We start from the raw sequence: 17,229 nt of genomic DNA on the forward strand, positions 1-17,229 counted from the left end.
TGGAATTGGTTTCAAGCTCAGGACAGAGCGAATCCAATTCAAAGCAAAGTTGTGAAATGTAAGAATTTGCCCCACACCCAACAAGATGTTATTGAGCACAGACAAATGCAAACTGCATATACACAAAATGCACACCCACCAGCAAGGCAGTGGTAGCCTCATCAGGAAAAGTTGAAAGGATTACATGTGGCAAATAAGAGGAAAATAATGTTCTGTGATATATAAATAAAAGTACAAACTGGAGATACTGAACTAATTAATTCTGTTTGGCACTAGTGCAGAATCAGTGCCATTGCTGTGCAACTTTTTTGGGAAATGCCCCATCCCTGGAAGTGTTCAAGGTCAGGCTGGATGGGGCCTTGAGTCTCATGATGTGGTGGAAGGCATCCCTGCCCATGGCAGGGGACTGGAACTAGGTGATCCTTATGGTCCCTTGCAACGCAAACTATTCTATGATTCTATGAAATCTTCAGTCAACAGAGAGGACCAAGGAAAAGACAAAAATGCCAAGAGTTTTTAAACCAGCTTTTTTTAATCAGAGTTTTTAAATATAGCTTTGTAAAAGACTGCTGTCCAATCTGTTGGGATTCTAGGAGCCACAGTCCCATATTTTCATGTGACTGAGACTCGTATCCTCCTCCTACCACTACACCAGTGCTCCAGCCCAAGTTCTTAAGACTATTCTCATATGCTAGCAGTGTTTAATTATCACTGCTTTCCTTCATAATTTTGCATGTTCTGATTGTAAAACAAAATCTAATAGCTCATTAAATATGAGCTATTTTTAATTTGTGTCTTCTGGTCTTTAATTACCAAAACTGTAAATGGTTTTAATTCTGCTGCTCCATTCATGAGGGACTGAAACTCAGCAAGTCTGGCAGTAAAAATAGTTTCTCCTCCTGAATGGGGTTGGGAGGGAAGGAAATGATTTTTTTTCTTTAAATGGCTTAATGTCAGGGGAAATCCTAATGTTCTCAGCCAAGTTACCCTGCAGCCAGAACAGCACTGCCAGTTCAAACTCTTCAAAGGCAGTTCAACAAAAACTGCTTCTTATGAGAGGCTGCCAGCTCTCCTGATCCAAGTCTGCTTCAGTGGATGCCAAGGTGTTTCATTTATGTTGAGTGAAAACACTCTGTGGTTCTCCTCTGAAAAGAAATTATATAAAACCGGCAGTAGCCCTTTCCAAAGATCAGCTGCCTGTGTGCAGTTTGACTGATTTATCTATGCTCTCCAGTGGTTCAAATACACTTTATTGCTCCTTAGTTCTGTGTGCCCTGCAAGTACAGCTCTGACATAGAGGGCTAACATTGTGTCTTCTTGTCTGATACAGAACTGTTCATTAAATCTAGGTCTAAGTCTATCCAGGGTCACCTGTGTAAACCAAAAGAAATTCAGTGGGAATGTGATTGTCAGTGAAAGCAGAAATGGTGCTCTTATAACATTTATCTGGCACATTACTCACTTAAAACAAAAACCATATTACAACTTACAATACATTAAGAATTAATGAAAGCGAAACAAGTTGGCTGCATCAGCATATCTGCATGATGTGCTTACACTTTGCGGAAGGCTGCAACTTATATTACTAAATTGTGAAGAGGAGAGCAGCTTTGTAAGTAAGATTCTGCAGCAAAAGTATGTAAGATAATAAAATCACGTCCACTTAGAGTAACATTCTTTATGTATTATTTCACTTGGCATAAGACACTGTCAGTAACTCTTTAGATAATTGGAGGGTCACCTTTTACTAAGAATCAAAAAGCATCAAGAAAAAAAAAACAGGAGGGAAAAAACACTACCTAGTTAGTCAGTGTTTCAGAGCACCTAAGTGTTTCTCCTCCATTCCAAACTACATCTTACGAGACTAGTGGCTTTGCTTCCTGCATCTGTATATTGTGTTTCAGTTTCTTCTCACTCCCTTCTTTGAACCTGGAAGAAACAGTTTTCTTTGAAGATCTTTTGTGACATACAAGACAGTCATTTATTCATACATGTTTATATCATTTCAAGGATAAAAATAGTGAAAAAAAAAACCCACATTTGTTTCAAAATCTCTGGATTTCTTTCTTTTTTCTCTTCCAGTACAAAGGGGTGGTAGTGATTTAAGAGCCAACTGAGACTCCAAAAGTCTGCTCAGCTCAGTAGATCTCTGTAAACAGCTACCCTGTTTCACAGTGAAAAAGGAAGAACAGAGAAAAAAGAAATCACATACACATCCTATGGAAAGGATTCTCAGCGTCCTTTTACACTTGTTCATGCCTTTTACTTGGCTTGGGGAAGGAGTGAAAAGTTTCCTTTCTGCAAATACAAAGAACCAGACTGCAGCATTTTCAGCCTCTTTGGGCATCTTACCTTCAGTTCAGGTGCTCAGTGGACACATTGAAACAAGCCTGCCATGGTGCCTAAGCAGAGTTAGATATCCATCATGCCACCTAAAACCAGAACGTGATGGAAACTCAGACTGCTTACTCCACATTTTTCAGACATCTGAGTCCCTATGCAGTCAATGGAAAGAGGAAGGCTACTCCAAACCTGTGCATTTTGCCCAAATTTTGCCTAACCTTCTGTTAAAACAGAAACCAGGGAGGTATGAAAAATTGAAAGATTTAACAAAAGAGTGAAGTAATTCCAAATAGTGAAGTGGATTTGCTCGAAACGCATTAAATAGGAATGCATGATGCACACCATGATATATTCCTACATTATTCACATGGCAGTCTATATTGAGCATGCCTTATTCAAACCTGCACTACTCAGCATTGCTTGCCAAAGCCATGTGTGTATGTTGAGAACTGTTGCGGGTTGGACTCAGCTAACAGCCAAATGCCCACCCAGCTGCTCTCTCACTCCCCCTCCTCCAGAGAACAGGAGAAGAAACCTAGGTGAAAAAGCTTGTGGGTTGAGATAAACACAAGCAGATCACTCACCTATTACTGTCATGGGCAAAATGCCCTCAAGCCTCAGCTTGAGGAAAACAAATTAATCTATTGCCAATTAAAAATAGAGTAGGATAGTGAGAAACAAAGTTCAGACCAAAATCACGTTCCTCCTAGCTCCCTTTATCCCAGGATAAATTTCACTCCATTCCCAGCTCCTTTGCCACTCCTCAGTCCCTCAAGTGCTGCAGGGGGGACAAGGTTTGTGGTTACTCCATAACATTTTGCCAGGGCAACTGCACCCAAAACAACAAGTGGGAAGTGGGTTCACAGGATAGCAAGTTCAAAAGATGCTCATCTCTTGCATCTCCTTAAGTGCCTTAACGTGCAAAGCTATGAAGGTTATCATATATCCAGGCACAGCACTTCCCACAATTAGAAATGCTGGTCTTTTGTTCACAATCCATTTTAGAGCTTACCAAAATAAAAACTGCAATTATAACACAGCTTGCAGTTTTATGGTTTGTATGTATTTGGGATTATCAAAAGCTTTTTTTATCACCATCTTTCTAATCCTTTTTCAAATCTAAAAACTTATTTGGTTTAGTGGACTTCCACAGCACTTCATTTTATGGAATGGAACAAAGCTGTGTGACTTTTTGAGAGAGAGACCCTAATAAAAAGTAGCTACATAAAACAGATCCTAGAAGGAATAGGACTCCCCACACACACCCACACCCACAAATAATGCTTGTAAATACATCCCTTTGTAGGAATATTAAATCTGAAACATTACAGCAGTTCTGATGGTTTATCAGTAGTCATTTCATGCCAAAATACCTACTAGGAAAATAAAGTTCTAAATACAGTCTATTGCATTCTTCTTCCTGCTAGCATTCTATGACACAGGAAAGATCTTGCTTTCTTTCTAGTATTAACAACAGATTAAAATAAAGATAGGCAAGACAAAAGTCTCTTTTAACACAATATAATTATGCCTATTTTTTAGAAGATGCATAACTTCGATTTTCTTTCAGTATTAGACTGAGATGAAAGGACTTGAGAACTTCCAGAATTTTGATATTTTTACCTCCAACTGTTTCAAAAACTGTTACAACACAGTGAAGACATAATGCATTTGAAAATCTCATTCTGAATTTTCATAGGCTTATATTATATGCAAATACAAGAATTTACCAAACCTGTAGCACAAATTCAAATTTCTCACTTTCAAAATGATTAAATGCCAGAATTTGTCTGCTATTTTATTTTTTAGAAGCAGTGTTTCTGATTCTCACATTTTTATATCCATATATAACTCTTAAAATCATGATCACATACTTCATTTTCCTTCCCAAAATCATCGGTGCCCAGAATAGACAGTGAACAACTAATCAATATTCCGTTTCATCTCTTTTATTCAATATTAAACTCAGACATAATTGATCTTTTGGGAATCAAGAACAATAGTTTAATGCAAAGTTTGAAGGAAAGATTTAATTATAAAGCCTTGTGAATTTTCTCTTTCTCTTCTCTTTTTCCTTTCCCCCTTTCCTTCAGCTCTAGTCTGACCTCAAAGCCATTTCACCTCCTCTCAGGTTCTCTGCTTGTTCCACTCGGATGAACCTTTCAACTGTCATGCTGCCTAATATGCAGCAGCACAAGTCTTCAAATACCAAAACAACACTCTTGCTAAGAGTATAGACAACTCCTTCAACCAGCTTGACTTTCAGCTGCCAGAGCAGAAATGTCATTAAATATAAGTCAATATGCATGTGTGAAAATACATATATATGTGAATAGTTGCAGAACCCAAACATCTCCACTAGATTTCTGCAGAATAGCATAAAATAATGCCCTTGCATGGAGATGAAGAAGAGGTGATGCACTTATTTGCCAGTCCATGGAGTTGTGGGAGGAAGGAACTACAGGTGTATTTGAAACAGGAAACACAAAGGGAAAGACAAATTCCAGCTGGAGACAGCATGGCAATGCTCTGCTGACCAAAGCAGAAAACAAGTTGCAAATTACCAGAAAAGAGTTTTATAAAACTGCTTTATAGGCATTACTGGTCTTTCCACACCACACAGAGCCTAAAGTATTAATATCCATGCAACACGTTAGAAAAAAATCCTTTACATATAGTAAATTAATAAACACACACTTGAATAGATAAAAAGCTGCATGACTACGTGTATCACTAAGCAGGATACTCTGTAGAGTCTCATATTAATACTTACATATGCATATATGATATTTCCAAACACTGAAAAATTTTTTCTCTGTTTGCTTCTTTAAAACTCATGAAAGTACTTACTGTAATGAAATTCACTTTTAAAACTGCAGAGACTGCTGCGTGCCTAAGCAAACCATTATTTGCTCACTCATAATCATATTTTCCGTGTCTGTTAGAATCACTGATGCATTAATTGCTTATCAAAACTTGAAACATTTCATGAGTCACTCTGAAGATAAAATAAATAAATATTAATGAGCCAATTTCACCAGAATTCATGTCCTCTGCCTCTTAAAGCTGAATGACTGTATTTATTACAAGTCAGAACTAGGTCTTGATACCTAATAAATGGGAAAATATGAATATGAGATATACTGACTGTCTAGATCACTGTGTTTCAAGGGATCATTGCATCAGTCTTATTTGACCAAATTAAAGAGGAAAATGAGAAAGGACTGGTCAATTATAACAGAGAGAATAAATGAAAGAGATGTCTAAGTCTGATGCAGCTTGAGTGAAAAATGAAGCATTTAGGGTTTAAAGTTTGGAAGTAATTCTTTATCAGACAATCTCAGCATAGCAGAAGTAAACACATGATCTTCAAACAAACGCATTGGCACCAAATATCATTACATAAGAAATTTTAGTTTTCCTTATATTGTATGAAGGATGATGAGAAAGAAGGCATAGAGTTGTCAGGAATGTCAAAATAAAGCATTTTGGTTTGGATCAATATGAAATTTTCATTAAGCAAAAACAATGGGTGGAGGGAAATGGAATAGGAAACACAAGTCCTTCCCTTAAGCCTTTACTTGCTCATTCTAACCTGTTCCTGAAAATTGTTGGCAAAAAGAGATCCCACAGAAATTGAAGGAGCAACAGGGTATATCCCTAAAAGGCAACTGGTGCTCTGAAATAACAAAGGAATCAGACAGACATCAGTGAGCCGCTTCTGAGCCAAACTGCTAGTGAAAAACCTTTTCCAAAAAAAAGGACAGTTTTGCTCAAGGACATTCAGCAGCAGGATTATTATGGCTCATATAGTTGGCAGACACAAAGCACATAAAATGGGAAGTTCATAGAAATGAGCAAATTCCCTGTTACTTACTGACTACAGCAGGATGAAGAACCCATTTTAATAGACTGTGGGTCTTAGTAAGAAATGAAGAATCATTTATTTATTACATTAGGTCAAGTTGTTTATTGTCAGAGGTCATATCAGCTGCTTAGCAGAAGGCACAGCTTCAACTTCACCTAGTCATGTATCGGGGCAGGATATGGCAGTCCTAGGTTTACTGCACCTCAGCTGGTGCCACGCCACAGGGACACCCAGACACCCTCTTTAGATCTGCATGCACTAGAAAACTAAAGGCATCTCCCCAAAACAAGTTATCCAATCCAGCACTGAACAAAGAATATGCCACTACCAGTGAAGTCTGCATGGAAGTATACAGAGAAAAACCCAATTACTAAACATATTGTGCATTAAATACAATACAGGAAGAATTAAAATTTTGCTACTTACATAAACTTAATAAATTAGCAGATATTCTAGATTTTTTCCTAATGTATAGCTAAGTAGTTATTGCCCTAACGGTATCTTAAAATTCTTCACTTCATGTATTCAGAGCTAACAGAGCTCTCACATAACTTGCTTTTTCTCCTACGTAAGGAAGGACTTAGTTCATGTTAGAAATTAACTTTGCTACTTCCTCTGAAACCTACAAAAGTATGGAAACAATATATGCAAAGTCATAGGTTCTTTAAGTCAGTCCACTGGTATCTAAAATAAGGATTGCTTACATTTATCATTATGTGCACATAAGATAACAATGAACATGAACAATTTTCTTAAGTTCATGAAAAACATTTCCTGTGCTCCATAAAACTGCATAAAGCTGAACTCAGATATAAACATGGTCCTCATCATAAAAATGGCCAAACAAGTAATAGCTATCAGTGATACTTTTCCTACTGTCGTGTTTGCACGAAGTGTGGACAAAAAACACCTTCTTACCTGCTCAGATAATTCTGGCCCATGGGTCCGAGCCTGTGTGAGAGCATCATTAACAAGTGAATGGAAGTTTAGAAGCACATGTTCAATGTCGTATGTTCCACTCATGGCACTTGAGAGCTCCTCCAGGGACTGAATATATCCACGCCAATGAAAATCAACTTCTGCTATGTTAGCTAAGCAGCCCCGGAGGATGTTGAGGCAGTAGCCCATGCAGGGCTTGCTTAGGGTCAGCCCCTGGCAGTGGGGGCAGTACTGCATTCTCAGTAAAGCTCTGCTGCAGTCTTTAGAGAAATGCAGGTGGTCTGTGGTATTGATCACTTCAATCCCCAAATTCAGAGCCTGCAAGAAAGTCCGGCTGGGTAAGAGTGATCTTCCCATTAGTCCCAAGGCCCTTTTGGGAATGTTGCCAAAGGGTCTGATGTCTCTTCTCGCCATTTGAAGGCACTCTGCATATTCCATCGAAATGTCAGTCAGACCAGGGTTAATCACATGGTTGTAGACCACTGGAAACAGGGTGTCAAAAAATCTATTGACAAATTCCTCTGTGCTAACATCGGTGCCAAATATGAAGAGTCCAACATCCGTGAAAAACTCCTGAACACGCAGAGTAGCCTCAGCTGCCATGTTTCTGTAAGCATTGCAGAAAAGGGTGCTCGTGTAATTCTCAGCCAGTCTGATAAGCATTTCAAAGGCTTCTGTAATAAATGAATAAATAAAACATTATTTTTAAGGTTTAGAAAATAAGAAATTAGTAAATCATTTACATCAGGACAACTTACATTTATCTAAAATGAAATTTTGCATTAGAATTTTTGAAGAGACAAATTTCTCCCAAACTACGACAACTGTTTTTGTATATAGGGAAGCATCTTACAAGTAATATTACAACACAATTAATAATCCATATGTTTTCTTTGCAGGTTATATCAAACCGTCTAAAAAATAAAAAAGAAAATAAATTGTAAGCTAAGTTACAAAATACAGCAAAGCCCTACTGTATATAAATATAAATACATCTCCCATCTCATAGAATCAAAGAATCGACCTTAGAACATTAATTTGAAATAAATTTCTATGGAAATGTGTTGTTATTTAACAACCACATTTTCTTAAGTTTGCCCTTTCTTCACACAGATGAATGTTCTATAGAAGCTGCTAGATGAGAAAAATGCTTGGTGTAAATTCTGGGCATTACCTTTTGAAACACCCATAGTACTTAATGCAAAGATAGTCTAATAAATTAAAAATCCAGTATTAGTAGTGGGCCAACAAGATGTGAAGTCTTATAGTTCAGCAGTAATTCACCAGCCTACATTATATATTATAAATTAATTCACACTTAGTTAGGGTAACATATAGCACTCCATAAATTATAACCAGACAGGCTAAAATCCATCCCTGAATTATGGATGTGTGTTTAGCAAGACTGCCTTTCACAGAGGGGATCCAAAACTGGTGAGCCTGGATTACCTTAAGGATCACCCCATAATATACAGGAACCCAGATAACTAAATCCAAGCAAAAGCTGAAAAACCTAACAACATTCGGAATTTATTATGATTTGAAAATTCCTGTGGAAAAAGTATTAGCCTGTTTCCATCTGCCATTAACATCTGATGATCTCCTAAGCTTTCCTTCTGCTTATGGGCAGTGCAAATAACCCAGAAACAGCAAACTCCCTCTTCTCTAGACTTAAGAGTGCAATCAAATGTATCTTGCATACATTGTCCTACTGAAGTCATGGGGAATGTCTAAGCAAAAGGCATTCAAAAATTATTATTAAAAAAAACCCAAATAAATTTAAATTGTGTAAAAGAAATTAATCCAGAGAGTATTACATTCATAATATCTCTGTTTAAAATACAACAGTCAGAGAAATATGTATAGGTGGGAAATTCAGTGTAACTCTTCCTAATTACAAAATAATACACAGTGCCAGATATAATGCAAAATCCCTGAATCATTTACCATATCAGAAAAAAACAAGGTGGAAGAATAATGTCTTCAAGACATATAAATGAATTATAAAGAATGAACTCATTAGGGCATTGCCTGTGAAGGCTACATGGGAGAAAGATCAAAAGGATAAGTGCCAGCAGAATAGATTTAAGACTAACTAAAACTGCTTCTCATTAACACACATTTCAAATGAATTCATTTCACAGATTGTAGACCCACCATTGAAGTCAGTAAGAAAAGGGGTATTACAGATTAAACCTGTAGCACAAACAACTTTATATTGCTGAATATTAGTGATACACCTTAGGCTATATATCGCCCAAAGTACTCGGAACAGACTTCAGAATTTGTCAGGTCTTGTTTGGTCTTGAATTTACTTTAGCTGTCTTTGAAAAAAATCACAAACATTTAAGAAACTTGAATTAGAATCAGTTGACCATTGTCTTAGTTGTTCCGTGCCCAACAGTAAATTACTCAGATACTCAAATGTCAGGAGTTTCTTACATATCCTGTGATTTTGAGTTTGGTTTAGCTATACTGTACTTTTTTTAGTTGTGGCTTGTGTTGGAGTTTTTAGTGGTTTTTTTAGCATCAAGGCACGAGGAAGTTGGTGTATGACAGCTTTAGTTGGAATATTAATAGGAATTAGCAATCATACATAATTCAGGCTATAAGCATTAGTATCACTTCAATTACACCAAAAAGACCCAAACTGTTGCTCCTTGAAAAACTGTTAAATCATTAGCCAGATAAATAGCAAATTCCCTGAAACCCATATTTAAGGTGTGCTTTCCTTTTTTTCCCCATAATAAAATTGTGAGGATTCATTCCCAACTTAACCTATACAAAAAAATCTCTTCACTTTTATTTGAAAATTTAATATGCTGAAGAATGTAGAAAATATGTCCCAAAGCCAGGTGAGATCAATTTCACTGATTGTGCTATATCTTTTCACTACTCTAAACTGATAATTGTATTTCTTATTCTTATTTTATAATCTACTTAATAATATCACTCAGTGTTAATCTTTGCTTAGTAATCCTGATACCAACTATTTTGCCATGTAGAATTTTCTTTCTAAATCAACAAATTCAGATATTTTTTTTCTTTGCCTTCTCCATCTTGCTATCCATAAAGTCAAGAACAAACCCAGCACTGCAACTGGACTCAAGTTCAGCTGATCTGACACCATGATGTCCAAGTCTTATAATTTGTTTGGGTACATTTTATAAAATGTTGGAATAAATTTATCTTTAATCCAGTTCTCTGAAGTTACATTAATTTTTGTGATTTAATGGAAATCATCACCAATGATTCAGAACATTATTTTTGAACTTTTCAGTGAAACTTACGGCTGTTGATTTTAAAATATCAAGCCTTAGAATCTGCTATTTAATATACTCTTAGGTCGTAATTGAAATGTAAAGTATTTAATCATACCTCGATAGATTACATTTTAATATTGAATGTAGTATGAATGAATGATCATATGAATGAATATCAAAAAGTTATTATTTTATCTAGTTATAATCAGTGATTCTACTCTTCTCCCAAAACTGTTCTTTTTTAATCTTTTCAGTCTATTGTTCTCCTTTTAATAGAGATGACTATGGAACCATTCATCTTGCCATTTCGGAAGCAACATGAACAGATTGTTTCGTATGGCGCCAGGAGAAGAAACAACTAGCAATTAACAGAGCTTCACCAAAACATTTGTTTTTCCTCTCTTGAATTCTGTTCATGTTCTCCCTGATTTTGCATTGTTCTGTGTATTTCACAGGCAATGCTTTCCCAGAGGAAAATATTTCTAAATTCTGAATATATTGCTTCCTGCCCTGGAATGAAATATGTTCAGAATTGCAAGCAGAACACTCCAGGGAATTGGAAGTTTAAAAAGGTTATCTTATAATTAACTTGTTTGGAAGTATTTTGATGTAAAATGTTGTGCATGGTTTGCAAAACGATGTTAAATTGATACTTATTTAAGATAACCATTTCTGCACATTTGCCATAATTAATAAGGATGGCAAGTCATCTCAGATGTATGAAAAGGGTATTTTTTTGAAAAGAGAAATTTGGAAGCTATAGCAGGATGATGTTGAGATAGGAAGTTCAGAAAATTAATTATAAGGGTAAATTAATCTCATACAATTTCAAACACATATATGTGAGCCAGTCACCTGATGCTCCCTAAAAGTCAGGTGAGAGAAACAACCACTTCTAAGACATAATCTCTCTGACTTTATATATAGTCTACTTTGGGTTGAGGTGAACTGCTCTCTGGAAGTACTTGTTCCTTTCCCTTGACTGTAAAGGGGCATCACAGTAAAGCCCTAAGATTTTTGTAAGGAACTGGTATTAAGCAGAAACATAATGCAATAGTGCAGTTTATACCAATATAGAGCTGAGGTGATCATGCTTCTATAAAGTGGTCTTAATGGTAGATAAATTACATATTTCTTATGCTTTCCTAGAATGAACAATGTATATATTTGGTTCCAGAGAGCTGCCTGAACATCATGACTGTACATGCTAACTTTATGAAACAATCAGCAAATCACAGAGAAATTCCACATGAAGAGAAAGAACAACTTCAGGAACATCTCCATAAAGATACCATGATGACTGACATCAGATGAAGCTTTTGTCTTTATATTTAAAAGTTTAGAATCTGATTTTTTATTTTTTTTCCAGTTATCCCAGTTTTATGCTGACAGTACTCATTCAACTTCAGTAAGCTGTTTTTTGACTTACACAGATTAAAGTGAAATTTTAATCAGGTTTTAGCAGGTGCAACCCTACAGATCAACATTTCTTGCACATCAAACAAGTAAATACATTCATTTTGTACCCCTGAATACTTAATCTCACAGCTTTCTTCTACATGGTGGTTGAGGTTTGATGAATTCCTGCATCTGATAGTCTGAGGAATTCACACTAAAATCGTCACACTAGTCAGTGAAAGAAATTCAAGAAGTTTGTTTACCTAACATATGACTACATGTAATGGGTTTAAAAGAGCCTCCAGAAAGCTTGTTAAGGAATTAGATGAATTTATTATCTCTCACTTCATATTTACTGAGGAAAAATAGACGGAAAAAAATGTCCTTTAAGGCTGCATTTCTCAAATAAGCATCCATATTTTTCATAGAAGATTCAGGAACAATGAATTTTATGGCTCAATCTGTATTGCACTGAAGTTAGTTCTGTGCTCCTTCATAACTATAGGATATCAAGAAGAAAAACTGTATGTCCCTCTGCATAGCTCTGGGATATTAGTGATTAGTGATCACAGTTAGTGATTTGCACAGTTATGTGCAAAATTCTAATTAACATAGATAACACAAAAGCATTTTGGTTTATGCCATATATTTCAGTACTCAGTTTGCAGAATGCTGTAAAAAGGAATGAAGTATGCACTTCCAAGTTTCAGACAGGTTAATAAATGTAGCATTTCTCATCTGACAATTGAAACTCGCAGGAGGTGGATAACCAGGCAGACAAACACATTTTTTCCCAATTACAAGTGGAAAATAGCACCCGTCAGGAACAATATAAACCCTAGTCCCCTAAACTGGTCAGGAAAGGACATACAGTTTTAATATATAATCTTATCAAAGTTAAGTGAAACTCAGAAGATATTTCAACACTAGGAAGTCTCTGGAAAGAGAAATTGCTTCTAGAAGGACTATTTTTTTATGACAGATGTGCAGAACATTCTGTGTAGCTGCTTTTGATGATAACATCTTTCAATCAAATATTGATACAGATTTGAATCGTCCAGTCCACTTTGACTCATCCTTTCTTACCCAGTATGATTTTTGATTTTAATAGAATTATTTCTACACCAAGTTATAACATGTTCTTTAGAAACTAAGAACTAAACAATGCATGTTAAATGATCCATAGTTGCTAGTAGCTTTGGTACTTAAAATGATGGACTCATGGAATTGTTTAGGTCCCACTGAGTCTCCTTCTCTTTTGTCTCCTTGCAGGCCATGGCTGCCATTGCCCTCACTCTGGATGTGCTTTGCATTTTCCAGAATGCACCAATGCTGAGTGATGAGCTGGGTGCAGCCACACACAGCCTCATGCAGCAGCACATAATGCAGCTGAGCTGGAAGATGACTCAGCTGCTGCAGAATATAGAGCAGACCCAGGAGTGGAACTGGGTGAACAGGGAAGTTCTGCTCCTTGCTGCCTTCCTGCAATGGTGGCTCTGGGCTGCTTCTTTTGGGGCAGGAGCCCTGCCTGGTTCTGCTCCTGTGGCTCTGCTGGAGGACCAGAAAGAAAGGAGCCAGAAAGCAGCTGCAACTAAGGCAGCTCTGAAGAAGGAGGAGAAGGAAGACATAGCAAAAAAGAGTACAAAGAGGAATCATTAGTCATTGCCAGCACATCTTTCATCTCAGAAGTGGGAACTTTGTATAACAAACATGAATATATAAATATCTAAAAAGCAAATCTTGTGCATAGTAGCTAAAACTAAGAAAAGCAAACAAAAAAACCCAAGTCTGTACTTCCACTGCAACACATTAACTAAATCTAAAAATTAAATAAATATTTGTAATTCACTTTCCTAATAATATATACTTTTGAGTAAACCTGTATGCCAGTGTCCTGTAAATATTCAAAGTCTCTGGGGAACTTCTTTAGAATAAATTGACTTTAACATGAATGTTGACACAGTCTCACCTTTAGACATTCATATCTCACATGAGGCAAAGTTATCACTGAAGAATATACTTTTAAGTATCTACCAAGTTTGTATAATATTAAGCAGCAGAAGCTTTCTTAGTTCCTTAACACTTTCACTTTAGTAAGCTCTTCTCCACTCACTCATCTTTTGACACATGGGGCCAGCCTGCTCCTGCACCTTTAAGAGTTCTTTCCTGAAAAAATGTCCATCCACCCTGGACTGCTTTGCCCATCAGGACTGTCTCATCCAGGCTTCTAAACAAGCCAAAGTCTGCCCTCCAGAAGTCCAAGGCAGCAGTTCTGCTAACCCCACTCCTTGCTTTTCCAGGTATAGAAAACTCACACATTTCATGATTGCTGTGCTCAAGATAGTCCCCAACCACCACATCACCCACTAGCCCTTCTCTGTTCACAAACAGCAGGGCACCTTCCCTACTTCGTTCATTTCACAGTTGTGTCATGAAGTTCTCTCACACACACTCCAGAAACCTCCTGACTGTTTCCCCTCTGCTGTGCTGTATTTCCAGCAGACATCTGGTAAGTTGAAGTTCCCCACAAGAACTACAGATAGCAAGTGTGAGACTTCTCCCAGCTGCTTATACAGTATTTTGTCTGCCTTGTCATCCTACCGTGTTTCCATGATGGCAGATATGCCACAGTTCATAGACTCACAGAATCATCCAGGTTGGAAGAGACCTTTAAGATCATCAAGTCCAACCATTAACCTGGCACTCCACTGTAACCCCTAAAATGCTAAAACATATCTTTCAGCTCCAGATCCAGACACCTCTTAAACACTTCCAGGGATGGTGACTCTGCCACCTTTGTGGGTAACCTATTCCACTGCCTAACCACCCTGACAGTGAAAAAATTTTCATAACACCTAATCTGAATCTCCCCTGTCACAGTTTATGACCATTCCCTCTAGTCCTTTCACTGCAGGTATGGCAGAAGAGACCATTCCACACCTTTCTCTAACCCCCTTCAGGTACTTGCAGGAAGCAATGTGGTCACCCCTGAGCTACCTCTTCTCAAGACTAAACAAATCCAATTCCCTCAGCCCTTCCTCATAAGACATATTCTGGACCTTTTATGAGCCTTGTTACCCGTCGTTGAACTCACTCCAGCACCTCAATGCCTTTTTTTAAAGTGAGAGGCCCAAAACTGAACACAGTACTCAAGGTGTGGCCTCATCACTGCCAAGCACAGGGTAGTACAGCAGTTTTCCTGCTGCTCAACGGCTTCCAGCTCCTCTTGTTATTTGTTCATGCTGTGTGCATTGGTATAGATGCACTTCAGTTGATTTATTGATCTCACCACCTTTTTGGAGGGACAAGCCCTACTTCCTCTGTGATCACCCCCAGGCACTTCCACGGTTTCTCACACACCAATAACCCTTGTGTCTCTGCTGCCGCATGGACCTCCGTGACCCAACTCTGCTGAGGCAGCAGATCAAAGGACCTCCCATCTCATTTTTCAGTCCATCCTTCTGGACTTATGGCACCAATTAACAAGTCAAAAACAGAAATTCCTTATATAGTCTGAATTTATTTCTATAGTCAACGTACATTGTCACAAAGCAGACTACTCTGTGGAAAAAATTTAAATCCTCTTCTTAAATACCAATGTATTTTTTCCATGAGATTATTATCTCATATATTATTTTCTGATTTTGCTTTGCATGATGCTTATCACTATTAATATTTAGTTAGAGCTCACTCAATGGACCAGAGAACAACAGATGTTAGATTTAAATGCAAATCAATTATATTTACCATATAATTACATAAATATGGATTGAATGTCATTAAATTATTCCCTTAAGCTTTATATCTTAATGCTCTTTAGACTTCACCAAGCTCTTTCCAAAAGAAATTCTGAATGCTGGGGTTTTTTTACGTACTTTCAGAAAGATCACAAGTACAGCATAACATTACCTACTTTTACTATAGAGCTTTACTGGAGGTGCTAATCATCTTTCACCCCACCACTTGTAGATGCTCTGCTAAGCTGTTTTTGAAAATGCTGCTGCAGCACTGCTGCCTCACACATTCTCAAGGCATATAATGCTTTTCAGGAAGGAGATGGAAATACATGTCTCTTCCAAAATACAACCTCACAGTGATTTCCATCCCATCATGTGATTTACCCCATCATGCAGTGTGACAAAGGATACGCATCTCTTGCATCACTCAAAACTGGATCGTTACCTCCCCATTCCCTTTACACCTGTGTATCCTAGATCATGTAGGATTGAGATATCTACCACTAAACCATGAAACCATGCAGAAACTCAGGGCTAGAAGACACTTGAGATGTGCTCTAACCTGTCCTTTAAACCCAGGGCAGGTTCAACTAGATTTATGATGTTATATTTTAATGTCTTTATCTAACCTATTCTTTAAAAATGTACAGTAACATGCCACAACCTTCAAGGAAATCAGTCCAGTGCTTCGCCATACTCTCAATTGCTTTCACTGATTAGAACAAAGTATTTGTTTCTTCCTCCTCCTTAGTATTTCAGATTAGATGCTCCCCAAATGACAGTAGATATCTCTAAAGGCGAAATGCATCTCCAAAACAGATGAGTCTACATCTCAGCTAACCAGTAGAGCGGATGATGGCATGATTCATCTGACCTAATTTAGGTGTCCACATGGAAATAAGATGAGTCATGCTGCTTTTCCACTCTATTTCTACAGAGAAACGAGGTGATTAGTTCCAAGAAGCTACGAGATGAATCTTACTCCTGAAAACTGTTATAAATCTCTTTTATCTTCTTTTTAGTAAAATGAACAGTCCTACTTCTTTCAGTAGTAAAGGTGGTGCATTCTGCCTCTATGTATTCAAACTTAATTCTAAATACTTCCAAAATGAACTCTGAATTTCCCAAATTATGTGCTTAAGTGGACAAGCTGTATGTTTAGGAGTTCCAAATTCATATATAGCTCTGCCTGACTAAGTACTTCGAAAATGCTTTGTTAACCTATTTTGGAATAGCATTGCTTCTCTAAGTCATGTTTTCCTTGGGAAACACTAAGCTTTATACATCATTTCAATAGAACTGCTGACCCAGTCCTTCTCCAGTCTTCAACTCACCTTATTCCTACCTCAATGCAGAATCTGCATATGTCCCCATTGAATGACATCCTGTATTTCGAATTCTAGCTCTATTTTCCAGCCTGGGCATCAGCTCTTGTTGCCCTCCCTCACATGCTGAGAGTACACTGATTATTTCACCATTCAACACAGTAGTGAAAATGGTGTCTGGACTTGCCCAAGAACCACAGCAGAAATGTCTTCTTCTATTCTGAACATGAACACATGATAAACAATCAAATGGGCATTTCCAAAAACTTTAGCATCTGTTTAGTGGTAATTTAATCAAGACAATTCCCTACTTAATTATGATAATGCCATGTTGAATAGCATAAAGAGACTTAGGA

At 37.3% G+C, this 17,229-nt stretch overlaps 1 protein-coding gene across 1 annotated transcript in view; it reads right to left on the bottom strand.

The window, feature by feature from the left end:
* Positions 1–17,229, bottom strand: part of GPC5 (glypican 5) — a gene marked incomplete at both ends in the record, with an annotated part of 94,450 nt that overhangs the window by 6,977 nt on the left and 70,244 nt on the right. Inside the window, one exon of the mRNA XM_009079287.1 lies at positions 7,130–7,824. Within this exon, the coding sequence (XP_009077535.1) occupies positions 7,130–7,824 (695 nt within the window). The remainder of the gene's footprint in view (positions 1–7,129; positions 7,825–17,229) is intronic.

Source organism: Acanthisitta chloris, unplaced genomic scaffold, assembly GCF_000695815.1.
Source record: "Acanthisitta chloris isolate BGI_N310 unplaced genomic scaffold, ASM69581v1 scaffold10607, whole genome shotgun sequence".
NCBI lineage: Eukaryota > Metazoa > Chordata > Aves > Passeriformes > Acanthisittidae > Acanthisitta > Acanthisitta chloris.